At 48.3% G+C, this 13,761-nt stretch overlaps 1 protein-coding gene across 1 annotated transcript in view; it reads right to left on the reverse strand.

Moving 5' to 3' along the window:
• Positions 1-2,865: 2,865 nt before the first annotated feature.
• ADAMTS16 (ADAM metallopeptidase with thrombospondin type 1 motif, 16) overlaps positions 2,866-13,761 on the reverse strand; it is a gene marked incomplete at its 5' end in the record, with an annotated part of 106,576 nt that continues 95,680 nt past the window's right edge. The window contains 4 exons of the mRNA XM_014550383.1: positions 2,866-4,081; positions 4,813-4,960; positions 10,590-10,814; positions 13,511-13,705. Of these exons, the coding sequence (XP_014405869.1) occupies positions 3,966-4,081; positions 4,813-4,960; positions 10,590-10,814; positions 13,511-13,705 (684 nt within the window). The remainder of the gene's footprint in view (positions 4,082-4,812; positions 4,961-10,589; positions 10,815-13,510; positions 13,706-13,761) is intronic.

The raw sequence follows: 13,761 nt of genomic DNA on the forward strand, positions 1-13,761 counted from the left end.
GTAGGCACTCACATGAGTTATAGATGAACTGGATTGAATAAATTTATCTAAACGCTTATTAAACCTCTGACATTTTTAGCCTTGGTGATCACATGATGTTATTGGACATTTCAAAACTTGAATGTTTCACATGACATAGGGTGGATAGAATTGGGTGAAAGGGAGTTTGTTAAGAGAAAGAGAAATCAGAGGGAATTCCTGGAATGAACATTTCTTGGGCTTTGTGACCCTAGAAACCACAAACTATGTGGTTCTGGTGTGAAGGACTGACAGCTGAGCTGCTGGGGAATGTCCCCCTGATGGCCATGATCTCAGAACATCCACAAAGAATGCCCCATGCAATCCAAACCAAAGCACAACCTGCAGGCTGAGAGCCCTGGCACACAGCGACTGAAGCAAACCGGGAGAGCAGGCTTTCCTTTCCCTGGAAATCCTCTCTGTGGTAAGAAGAATGCTTACTCGGTGTCTTCTGTCATACCCACTGCCTGGGGAGCTGGTTAGTAAGATGCCACGGTTGAGGAGGAGAAAAGAAAGGTGTCTTCAATGACTAGCTGTGTTTTCCTTTGTCAGAAGATAGCAACCGGGGCGTGATTTAAGGAGATCTGAGATGTGCGCATAGAGATTACTTTTTAAAGTGGCCATTATTCATGCCTGAGTCATGAGGACACTATCATAACAGTATCTTACGTTTTATAGGGTTTCAACTTCTCAAAGCCTTTTTATGACTTTCATGTATTTTTCTTTTCAGGAGGAAGCCAGGTCCAGCATACCAGTGAGATGTGTGTGTGGTAGGGGTGGCGGGGAGGGGCTATCTCTGGTGTCTCTTCCTTTTCTATTAAGGACACCAGGCCCATGCAGTTACGGTCCCACTATATGACCTCATTTAATCTTAATTACTTCTTTACAGGCCTTGTCGACAAATACAGTCACATTGGGGGTAAGGGCTTTAACATACGAATTTGGGAGTATGCAATTCAGTCCATAGCATACAGTGTTCTGGAGGAGGGGGGTTTAGGGTATCTAAGGTTCTGGGAGTAATCTTGAAGGGTGCAGAAGTGTTACAAAATAAGACAGGTTCTAGAACATTCCACTCAAACATAAGGGGAGAGAGTTAAAGCTGAACAAATATTTGGTCCATTTTCCCTCAGGGGCAGGCCCAAGTGTCTGAATGGGGTATGTAGGTGTGGCCCAGCTACAGAAGACAAAGGGACCAGCTGGAACTAATCTGAATTTGTAGGAGACCTCTTCAGGGGGAGGACAGCTTTGTGAGCCCCCATGGGAAGCATGATTTTCCACTTGAAGGAGATGTGGGAGCTAATGGCTCTCTACAGTGCAGAGTCCTGTGGGAAAAGCGTGGAAACAAATGTAGCACACACATCTATCTTGATGGTTTTGGCCTTATTTCCCTGGGAGGCTGGCCTGCTCTCCTCAGCTCCTGAAGAGACGGCAACTACCAGATGAGCAAGCAAAGCAGGCAGAAATGAGTTTCTCTGCCCTCCCCAGCTCCGGGCTGTCCACCTGGCAGGATCATGGGGCCTGGGCTCCAGCCAGGGCACAAAGCTCACTTGCCTCTTGGTTCCAGGGCACACGGGTGTGGCTGAGTCTCTGTCCAGACTTCAGATTAAAGCTCTTATGATTTGTAAGCCCACCACAGACCTTCTGGGGTGCCAGCTGCTTGGACCAGCCATCAAAACCCCTGAGGTCAGAAGAAGAAATGCCTGTCACTGTGAGTCACAGGCTGGATGCTGATACAGTGGGAGTCCCAGGCGGCTCTGTTGGGGCCCTGACCAGGGAAGGGAGCCAAGGCACTGTGAGGGCCAGTCTGCAGGCACCTGGGCCTGGGCACAGCTCCTGTTAGAGACTCCCAGACAGCCTGGCCTGGAATCTACCCACCTGGCCTCTTGGAAAATTATAGGCGGGTTCTGCTCTGCCACCACCTGGAGTCCGAGTATATGAGTGTAGGTGTAAGGATTTCAATAGGCCAAAGTCATTCCTAAAACCTAAAGAGCAGGTTTCTTTGTCTGGCTTCTAATGCAGAGCAGGAGCACATTCTCTGCCTAGCTAAATCCGTTCTCAGGGTTGATTCATGACTTCCAGGAAAGTATTAGTTTAACAATAGCAAGTCAATTGAAAAGGTAGCATCTTAGAATTTTGGTGAAGCTTGAAAGATCTAATTACTTTATAGATGATAAATCCAAAAACCAGAGAGGTAAAGTGACTTGCCCAAGGTCACACTGGTAGATGGTATTCAGATCACAGGGAAGGGGCCTTGTTTAGTTTGGAACAGAAGCAAGCACAGTGCCTGGCACATGGTAGGTGTGGTGGATGGTGTTGTTGTTCTGGATGGTTCATTCCCTTCCCGGTTAAGTGCCATATACACCCCACTGCTGCTGTCTGTCATATGGGGCCTCCCTGTGGAAGCAGGGACACTAGGCGGTAAAGACAACTACACCGTGGCCTTTCTGGTTTCACTGAACCAGCCATGAGCTTTTCTGGGTCCCCATATGGAGCCAGATGGAAAGAGACTGCCCACTAGCCAGATATTTCTGGAGCACTGGGAGTGGGCAGAGCAGGGCTCTGGACTTGGGAGCGGGCAACTCCAGGCACTGCCTGGGCCACATGCCTGTGAGCCACTCCCAGAGTTCCAGGGCAGCGAGCAGCTGGAGGAGGTGACCTCACCCAGCCCATGGTTGGTGCACAGACTGCCACCTGCCTTACAGATATGGGACATGTCAGCCCCCTTAATCATGTGAGCTAATTCCTTAAACTTAATCTCTTGTGAAGAATCGTGAGCAGTCAGAATCACACTGTACAATATAAAATTTATTATAAAACTTCAGCAAATATAAATATCCAGATGCCCATTTTGAACACAGCTGCGTGGCGGGAAGGGAGAATGACAGCAGCATCTGCACTGACAGATGATGCTGGGGGCCTGCAGGGCAGCTTCCCACCGAGAAATTAGTGCCTTCTCTCTGAATGGGCCTCAGAAACACAGCCAACATTCATGGAAAAACAGTTTAAAAACCCACAACGCACAAAAATGAAACCTGATTTCTAAGGTTATCGTGTTGGCATATCCATTGGAGAAGAACCACCCACACCTCTTCCTAGGACAGCAGGGTTGTGGTGTAGGCAACAATTCGCTAATCATGGTATTACCTGTAATTCTGTCATCTAAAAACGAAAAGCACTAAGAAACAGTTTAAATAGAGACACTCACTTGTAAATAACTGTGAAAGAGAAAACCTAAGATATAAAATCCTCTCCCCCAGCACCCGAGTCTGTAAAAGATAGAGCACCTTAGCAGGAATTTCATTTTTCCTGTTTCCAGAGGTGAACTCTAAAAGCAGGACTGAGTCTCACCTCTCAGGGCAGGCAGGTGCCCCTTAGAGACAATACCAGCTCTTGTCACAGCACCAAGTCCTTGCAAAGAGAAACTCTGTTGCTAGGGCATGAAGCGGGGCCCTGGGAACACAGCCAGGATCTGTCCAGGCCGCCTGCTTGTCCTGGTCAGAAGCTGGCTACTCCTAACCTCTGGAGGGGACCCCGAGGGGGGAGGAAGGCCGGCACACTTAGCAGCAGAATTTTGTACTTGTTCCTAATTTCGTGGCCTTTCTTCTTTTTACAAAGCACCAAACATTTATTAGCATTTAGCAAGTTCAGCTCCACTGTCTTTCAGACTTGATTTAGCTGAAATACACATGCAGGGAGCACTGCTCCCGTTCGGCAGAGCAAGTCCTGCTGCCCCCTCCAGGTGTCAACCCAGCATGACTCTATATGCTTGTGTGTGCACAGGTGACCCCCACCCCCTGCCCACACGTGCACGCTTGTGCACAAAGAGCCTAACAGCTAACAGTTTTTCTTCCAGTTTCCATCTTCTTTGGATGCATTCCCATGTGAACTGGACAGTTCGTTGGTGCTGAAAACAGACATTTCCCTGGCCCTGGGAGGGGGCCCCACCCTCACAGGTTGGATTTGGAGCAAGTCTCGCAGCACTGCTGGCCGTAGAACTGGTGGCTGCACATCCCGTGCTGGGGCACCAGGGAGCACCAGTGCAGGTGGTCTCTGCAGGCGGCATCTAGAAACAAGCAAACGCCCCTTAGTCCGTGTCCCCATGCCATGTCCACTGCTAAAAGCTAGTAACTCCGCTGGCAAATCAAGGTGAATTTGTCATTGTCTTGAAGCTGCTGAGGGATAGCAGCTCTTCAGGTCAAATTGGGCCACGTGTAACCTGCTCTTTTTATAAGGCCCTTCTTAGAAGGTCCCAGCAAAACTGAACTTCTTTTTGTGTTAATCCCACCTACTCAACCACTCATCCACCGGAGACAACAGGCACTCTGCGGATGGAGTTCAACCATTAATTTTCTGATCGAGCTGACCCACTTGCTCTCCCCAGCTTCATTTCCTCTCTGAGAAGCCTCCAGAGACAGACTGTTGGTCTCTGCAAAGGCATTGGAGGCTCTGTGCACAGAGATGGAGTTTAAGATGAAGAAGGTGGCCTTTGTGTAACTTGTCCCTGAAGAATAAGGAGAATAGCTCTGATATAGGAAAAGACATCATGCTTTCTTAAAGCTACACTTAACCACCATAAATGTCATGTCTAGGGAGGTGTGAGAAATGAGGACTGTTTCATGGGAAAACTGGCGAGTGGATGAAAAGAGAAAAGGTGTATCAGAGACAAGAACTGAACTCTAGGGCTCTCTAACCAGTGGCACCCCAACTTCCTCAGGATCTCTAAGGAATGGCTCCAGAAACTTGACAGCCCTCTCCAACATGCCAAGGTCAAGCCTAGGGGCTCCCAGCACTCACCTTTCTTCTTTGCGATGGGGCAGAAATGAGTGTTGCAGGCCAGGGAGGCTTCGGGCTTCTGGTGAATGAAGCAGCCCACGGCTGGCCGGCCCCCTGCCAGGCACTGCACGGACCTGGTCTGCACGCCACCCCCACAGCTAGCTGTGCACTGTGAGAAACACATGCATGTCAGTCATCCAGGGCTGCTCAGTTCTCAGGGTGCTCTCCTCTTCCAAGCATCCCCCTCCACCCAGACTCCTCAAGGTGTCTCTCTCTCTATGATGGTGGGTGGCTGACTAGATTCTGGATTAATCTCAGGTATGGACAGAGAGGAGAAGTGCCTAGAAGTTTATAATGTTCTTAAGTCATCCATGGGCTGATGGACACAGGAAACTGGTACACATCTTGGGATATAGCATCTTTCCCTGGATCTGTCCAGGCTGTGGTTCTGGCATGAAGGAATCAGTATCCTTCATGGATGCCATCACAAAGCCATCTTTCTGGTACTCTCGACAAGCCAACTCCCACAGAGGCTTGATAACACTAAGACCCTTCTCCACCCCAAGTTCATGAACTCTGGATGCCTGGAAATGGCAACACCAGCTTCCTGGGTTCATTTTGTGATGGCATTTACATCCTCCCAAGGGCAATGTTCTTTGACACCGAGGCCCTGTTCCTTAAGGTGTATATGGCACAGCAGAGCTAGAGAATGCAATGGCATGACTAGAGCATCTTCCACTAGCTGGCTGGATGCACACACACAGAATATATGACAGGGTCATCTGAGATCTACTGCATGCAAGAAATCAGGAGAGGGTTGCTCAGAAAGACAGAGGAACCTCAAACTGCGGCAATTCATCTGTCCAAAAGAAAGCAACTCAAACTCTAGACCAGGGGTCCTCAAACAAGGCCCGCGGGCCACATGCAAATACAAATATTGTATTTGTCCCCGTTTTGTTTTTTTACTTCAAAATAAGATATGTGCAGTGTGCATAGGAATTTGTTCATAGTTTTTTTTAAAAACTATAGTCCGGCCCTCCAACGGTCTAAGGGACAGTGAACTGGCCCCCTGTTTAAAAAGTTTGAGGACCCCTGCTCTAGACTGTATCACAACTGAGCTGTTTGCACTGAATAGAGTTTCCTTCTTCTCTGCACTCCAAATTGCGGATTCCCGTGGGTGTTGAATGGACGCCAACAGTCACCGGTTGACACTGCATATCTAACCAAGATGCTGCAGGTGCTCTATCTAGGTCCGGCCACTGCTCTAGATGACAGAATTGCATCAGCCAATACCCACTTCTCTTTTCCGGACTGACTTCAGTTATATCTAAATTTAAGAACAGTGGTGCATAGAGTCCATATTTGTCAGATGTTTTAACAAGTCATCCTGTCAAAGGCCTAAAACTTTTGTGTGGCCTTAGCAGTCACTGTCATCCTTCAGCCAGACAGACAGTCCAACAGGTGTTCCCACTGAAGCCATTCCCAGACCAAATTAGAATGTGAACCACCCTAAGCCCAAATGACCCAAATAATTTAAATCAGTCCTACCAGGCGACAAGCCATTAAGTTTGATGAAAAGCAAAGCCATTTAAATAAACAGAAATCAATAGAACCACAATCTTTATACTGTTACAAGAATAAACCTGTCTGGGGGCAAAGTTCAGCCAGGCACTGGCCATATATCACAGCCTGACAATTTCCCACAGTCTGAGTCCCAGAGTCCTGGCTACAAGGGCTTATGGCAAACACAGCCGTAAGAGTTATCACTCCCAAGAAGTTAAAGTCTCAGAAGATAACAGAGGAATCACATTGGATAAAAGTTAGGCAGGATATGATAAAAGTGACTTATTAGACAAACAGGCTGAGTATTTCAGACTGGTAAAAGCTATTACAGACATGTTTTAGGCTTTTTGTTTTGGTTTAAATTAAATACTGATGAGTCTTGCTCCCCTCTTTGTAAATTTGCCTATTAGTCTCCAAATTGAGCAGAGTGGCCTGCCAGGTAAAGGGTGGGGAACCTGTTTCAGGATCCAGTTTCCCTACTAACAGAGAGACAGCAATCTGGGAGGAACACCTCTATTTGTCTCCCACTCACAATTCCCTAGGGACAGAGTAAGCATACACCTGCCCAAGAAACAACTCAAGACATATATACAACTTTAGACAATAAATAAAAAATTAAAAAAGGAACAACTCAATTCCACTCCTTAGCCCATCCACTGCTTCATCTTGTTGGACAGACTGTGCACTCAGAAGAAAATTAAAGGGAAACGTTTGTAGTTATTGATACTTTTTGTGGATTTAAAGCAGGGAATGCTTAAAAATAATACACTTCAAATGTCCCTTGCCCCAATAATTTAAATTAAACTATTTCTAAATTGAATACCTTTTGGAGAGGAGTTCATACATTTCTAAATGAAAAATCTATCAAGTTTGAAGACAACGAGAACCACAGTGGAGCTGGAACCTAAGCCAAGGTCAGTATGAAAGGTCTATGGAAGGTGTACCTCTTCCTCCCCAAGGACTGAGGGAATGGTTGCTTCTGCAGAACTCAGAGCCTGGGACCAGGAGTTATGGCCGAGGAACCAGAGGAGGGGCAGTGGCCAGGCTGGGATATTACGATTTTGTAAGAAGCTGGCTGATAAATAGTCAAATCTGGGCTCATAGAGACACAGCCAGAGCTCTGACACAATGGCTGGGAGGGGGACATCATTTAGAGGGGATTTTGAACTGATTTTATTCTAGTAAAAATTTAGATAATATTAAAATAGATTCTATGATAGATTAAATTGGTTCTGATAAATATTTCTTTTGGACTTAAAGACAATAATTATGTGTGATTTTTGCTCTGTCACATTTGTTCATTTGAGTTTCCCACTCAGATCAATAGCAGGAATTCTCAATCCTTAACAAAATTTTTACACAAATCAAACTTAGTTAATGGTTTCTGTGGGGATGGGGATACAGCAGCATGACTGGATAGTAAACCATAGATAATTCTTAATGAACTTGTCTGGCCACATTCTCTCTCTCTCTACACACACACACACACACACGCGTGCATGCGCGCCTGTCATACACCAGCCATGTGAGATGGGTGTTTGTTTTAAATTTAGTCATAGAAGCAGGGGGAAATGGGTGGTTGGCAAGCAAGCATTATCTTTGGATTTTAAAGATTATACCCCCACACATGGGTCTCTCAATAGAGCTCACAATGTCAACGGACAATGTAAACAAAAACCCTGAGAAAAGTGTGTGGTTTGACTGTGCTGGGAGAGAAAGATCTTTAAATAAGGATGAGAAGTGGCTGCCCTGACTCACTCATTGAATTTGTTTTTTCTTTAAAATTCTTACATTTAGCAAACATTCTCCCCAAATACTTAGTATGGGCTAGGTGCCCTGGTAGGTCCAAGATATATATGGAGAGAAAGAGAGAGAGAGAGAGAGAGAGAGAGAGAGAGAGAGATTCTATACATGCAAACATACATATAATGTATGAATGTATATACACACATACAATTGTATAAAATGCACATATAAAACACTTAGTATAACATCTGTCACAAAGCTATCTCTGGGCAAACATCACTCTTAATGGTTGTTTTGTGACCATATCTGTTTTCTAGCAGCTCATGTTCAAGTGGGCAGCCTTGATCTCTGCTGGTCACTGGGCTGGAGGGTGGACAGAGCATGATTCAGCATGAGAGGGGTCTCCACTCCAGAGTCTACTTTCTCTCCATGCTTCCTTCCAGTACAGGACCCCAGAGCTTTCCCCTCGGTGAACTTGGGGTGTAGGGCACATTACCTGGGAGTTACCCCAACTAATAGTGGGATGGATGAGTTATGCTAAGAGCTCAGAGCCATCCCCATTCAGTGTCCAGTGCAGGCTCTCAGGGAGAGTTTGGCATGATGAGTGAGTGAGTGGGCAAATGGGCAGATAGGACAAGCAGACACTGTTCAGGCAAGAACAACTGTGGGGGCAGGGAAAGCTGTGATAACGCTGCCAGCTGGGTCGTTTCTATGGCACCAGGCATTGAGTAGATATTCTGAGAAATATTTTTGGAGAAAGACAAAGACCCGTGGAAGTTCCTTTGGAAGTGACAAAAGACAGACACCAGCCCACCCAGTGCTATTTGGGATCAGCTGCTAGAGTCATCGAAGGCCCAGCTTGGGGGCCCTGAGTACATACATGTGTTGTGACAATTTGGTGGTGCAACACTCCTGTGTTTCTGATAAATTTAGGATTTGAACTTGGATGTGTTGGTGGAAATGTTACCTGATAGGTTTCTGACATCCTGGTCAAGGACCAAGGTGATTATAAGGTGGAAAAACCACAAGTTTGTGGTCATGCATGACATCATTTGCCTTTTAAAAGCCTACATTCCGCCATATGCCCATGAGGACCATGGGCTCTGACCAGGTCTGTGTTCTGCTGCCCAGAGTGGAGGTGAGATAGAGTAGGGTGTCCCTGGGACCAAGCTGAGCTGTCAGGACCATGGAGAGGTACATGGTGACTGTGAGCTGAAATTGACACCAGAGTCTCTATGCCTCAATTTCTTCGTCTGTAAAATGGGATGGGGGTGATAGTGTTACCTCCCTCATAGTGCTGCTGGGAGGGACAAATGAGTTAGGAGTCCCACAATGCCTAGCACAGTGCCAGTGGTGGGAGGGGCATGGCTCCGAGCAGGTGTTCGTCCTTGTTACTGCCTTTATTGCTGCCCATGGCACTGAGGCTCTCAGCAGAGAATCCAAGAGTACTTCCCAGGGTGTGAGAGTATGATTTTGAGGACCCTCTACAAGATGGGTCTGGCAGAGGGGCACACACAGGCTGGTCACCACTGCACACTACATCACTCTTCCTCCACCTTCATCTCTTCTGAAAGGGCAAAGTCAGAGATGAGCCCTCCACTCTGCAAAGAAGGCTGGCCCACTGGTCAACAGATTAGAAAGACAAAAATATGTTCCCTTCCCCTCCCTGCAGTGACTGAAAAAAAGCAAAGCGCCCCCTCCTGGGCAGAAGCAAGTAGTGCAGGTGCCCCAGGTTTGGCCAGTGGGGATGCGTTAGGCAGGGTCAGCCCCTGGAACCCCACTGGTGAGGGTCAACTCCACAGAGCTGAGACAGAAATAGCAGCAGGAGCCAGAGGAGTGAGGGCGTGGCCATTGGACATGGAGGAATCCAAAACTAAGGGCAGAGGAGCAGAACTACAGGCAGAAAAGGGACAGAGCTCAGCAGTGTGAGGGCTGCCAGGAGCCCTAGGCAGAAAACAGGGTGAGGAAGGAGGGTGAGTTAACAAGAATAATAGCAGAATTCTCCTTAGATGTGAAGGGAGTGTGGTAGGGGCAGGGAGCTGGGCACACCAAAGGCCCCAAGAGCACCCTGCGTACCTCTCTGGGTCTGGGCTGCCCGAGTCTGAAGTCCCAGGCAGGACACGACATTCTAGGCTGTCTTGACCCCTATTCTCACTTAATTTGTAATAAACCTAGTATAATCTCACAACCACCTACTCATTCCCAATTTCTTCCTCATTCACTCACCTCTGGGAATTCTGCCTACCGTTTACCCAAAACATGACATTTTCCAATGCTTAATTGGGTGACTGTTAAGAACAAAGAACACGTGCCCTAAAAGATTCTGCAGCTTTTGTAGAGCACCCTCTTCAGAAAGCCACAGGCACCAAGAAACACAGGCACCTGCACATACCATGGAGAGAAGGTCAGGAGCTGCTTCGTGGGCTTGGATACCCTCTGAGAAATGCCCCTCCTGAGCCAGATGCCAAGGTGGGAAGCAGGGTCCCTACCTGAGACCAGGGCGAGGCAAACCAGGTGGCCCGTGGGGGGCCTGTGGCAGCAAACAAGGGGTGCTTGGGGCAGGGGAACTGGGCGCAGGCACGTTCCAGCTCCAGGTCAGGCTGCGGCAAATGCAAGCACTTCTTTGAGGTCAGCTCCCGGTACTTCCCAGAAATGTACTTTTCAGCACATCTTAAGAATCGTTTCTGTGTTCCCCTTTCACATGTAACAGAGCACTAAAAACAAAAGTAAACAGAAGATGTGAGTGAAAAATATTTCTTCTGTGGCAGCTGTCTTTTACAAAATAATTGAGTCAAACCATCTCCTGATTGTATCAGCTTGAAGTTTTACAGGAGTGTAAACATTCAACTAACTTTATTGGCATTTCAGAGGCATTACTAATTCTATCATTAAAAAAGGAGGGCTCTGGGGCTGCGCCTGCTGGTGGCTCAGCCTCATTTCAGACCTGCAACATCTTGGAAAAAAAAAAAAGGAGGGCTCTGGCCAGTGTGGCTCAGTTGGTGGGGCATTGACCTGAGCAACAAAAGGTCATTGGTTCGATTCCTAGTCAGGGCACATGCCTAGGTTGTAGGCTCAATAACTGGTAGAGGGTGAGCAGGAGGCAATCAATTGATGTATCCCTCTCACATTGATGTTTCTCTCTTCTCTCTCTAAAAATCAAGAAACTTTTTATTTTTTTTAAGGAATATCTTAAGACCATAGTGGCTTAGAGTTTGGGGGCATAAGTAGGAGCAAGGCAATCAAAACTATGGAAGGAGTAATTCTGAAGTAATCATTTCACTGGGAAATCAAAATGTTGACCTGTAAATTATATTAGAGTGCACTGGAATTTAATTCACAGGACATGAGGTGAACCACAGAGATCCATGGGTTAACACAGAGTGCAGTGTGAAGCTGGACCCTAAAGCAGGGGCAGGCAGAAGAAACCCAGGGCTCAAAAATTTTCCCCAGAAAGCCCAGTGCTCCCCATGAAGACAGCACGTGCACAGGAGCAAGTCTACTTGTTCTCCGTAGAGGGGTGCTCCAAGCCTGAGCTGTCACTGCTGTGGGATACTTGGCACGCGCAGAAGGGGTCCTGGGCGAACCCGCGGGCTAGGCAGAGGCGGCAACTGCAGGTTGTGCAGGGAGGACACAAAAGCCCAAGGCACAATGTTGTACCAGAGGGCTGGCCGGGCTCGGAGGGTCTCGGGAGAGTGGTCCCAGAGTCTGAAGTTGCTGGCCTGTGGTAGAGGAGTGGGTGACGCTGAGCCTTCTGGGTGATTCCATCTACTCTGCAGTGTCTGCAGGTTGCATATGAGGAGCCTGGTTGGCCTTACCTGTCTAGGTTCTGGCTTCACACTCTTTGAGTTCAGGTGTGGTTTACAGGTGTGCTTTGTGGGTGTCCTGATGCCAAAATGGAGGCAAAACTTGGAGACTACTCAGTTGCCTCCTGTGGCTATGCCGAAGAGAGGCACTGCCCCCCCCACTCTCTCTCTCTCTCTTTCTGTGTGTGTTAAATGTTCAGGGGGAGGACTACCCACCTGGATACCCACAGATTATACAGCCCCAGTCACTTCCCTCCAATGCACTCAGCCTCCTAAGGAGTGTGGTCCAGTCCTAGGAGATGCCGACATTCTTGTGTCCCAGGTGAGAGAATCTGGAGTTCTCCCTTAGCCATGGCATTTGCTTCAGTGAGTGACCATGTTTTTACTTTTCAGTAGCAAACTGAAATAGTGTCTGAATGGGATTGAAAGCCCTGGTTGGCATAGCCACCCTTTTATTGATTCATGCCCCACCCTGATGAAGGCATCAGTCCAGGTGTGGGCTGGGAGGAGCCTCTGTCTGTCCCAGAGGCACTTGGGGTCAGGATCTAGGGGCTTTCCTTTCACAGGTGCTGTGGAAATGCAGACAGACAGCTCTGGGGTTATGGAGGAGGTCTCTCAATGCCCGTTCCCACGGGTTTCCACGTGGTGGGGTGCTACTGTCATTCTGCCCATGTTAGCTTTCTGGTGTCCTTCCAGGGTTTATTGACACCACCTCTGAGTTGACGCACACCACAGCACGATTAAGGAGCCCTGGCATGCCCCTCAGGCAGCCCCCACACCTGTCCCAATGCCCTCTTCCTAGTGTGGGAGGCTGTGCTGGGCAGAGGCGGCAGCTCTGTCTGCGCCCTCAGAGGCTGGCCCAGCCCTCAATTGGGCCAAAGCTAGTCATAAAGCCTTTAGCACTCCAAACTTCTGTTAGTCCCAGCATAGTAGGGCCGGGACAGTCCCCAAATAATGCAAATAAGGGGCTTCTGGACTTCAGCAGCACAAGGCTTTGATTCCAGCAAACCCAACACAAGCAGTGTCTTCTCTAATATAAGAACTGCCCATGGACACTGGTCTCTGAAAATAGTCCGGGTCCTCTAACTTTCCCATGGTAACCCACTCTCCTCTGGCTCTGTGTTGTGTAAGCCTTTCCTGGGAAATGGCTGCAGCTGTTCTGGGGTTAAGTGGGTCCCCATGACCTCACTGTGAGCATGATGAATGTCCCCTACTCTCTCACTTGTACCCCATTCACCCACTCATCCTCATCTTAGCACCAACTGTGTGATGACCTTGTGGATGCACTGCTAAGGACACTGTTAAATATTCAGGAGGAGGACTGCCCACCTGGATGCCCACAAATTATACTCGGTCTGTCTGTCTGTGTTTCCACAACACCCACGGAAACTAAAGGATATGTCTAGGAATGGAGTGCCTTAATGTTGGCTGAAGCCCAGATGGTGGCCTGAATGGGGGTGCAGAGTTGGAGCAAAAAGGGGAGGAGGAGAAAGGGGGAAGAGAGGGAAGCAGTGAAACCAGATGAAGAAATATGGCCCCAAGGGGAGAGTTGGTCAACCTTCTTCTGTCTGGACCAGGTGCATCTATCTGAGACCAGGCGCACTTACCTGGGACCAGGCAGACACAAGCCACTGCAGCTTCTTGTGCTTGTAGCAGCGCTTAAGTGGACAGGCTTCGTGAGTCCTGGGCTTGGGCTCTGAGCTGCAGAGGGCGTCAGGCAGCAGCTGCGCTCTGGCTGAGGGGTTGGTGCTCTTACAGGCCACGGACCTCTTCCTCCATCCCTTCCCGCAGGTTCGAGAGCACTGCATAGGGAGAGTAAGCCTCAGATCCCAGCAAGGAATGCTCAGACCTTTGCTGG

The sequence above is a fragment of the Myotis brandtii genome, unplaced genomic scaffold (genome assembly GCF_000412655.1).
Source record: "Myotis brandtii unplaced genomic scaffold, ASM41265v1 scaffold115, whole genome shotgun sequence".
In the NCBI taxonomy this organism is placed as follows: domain Eukaryota; kingdom Metazoa; phylum Chordata; class Mammalia; order Chiroptera; family Vespertilionidae; genus Myotis; species Myotis brandtii.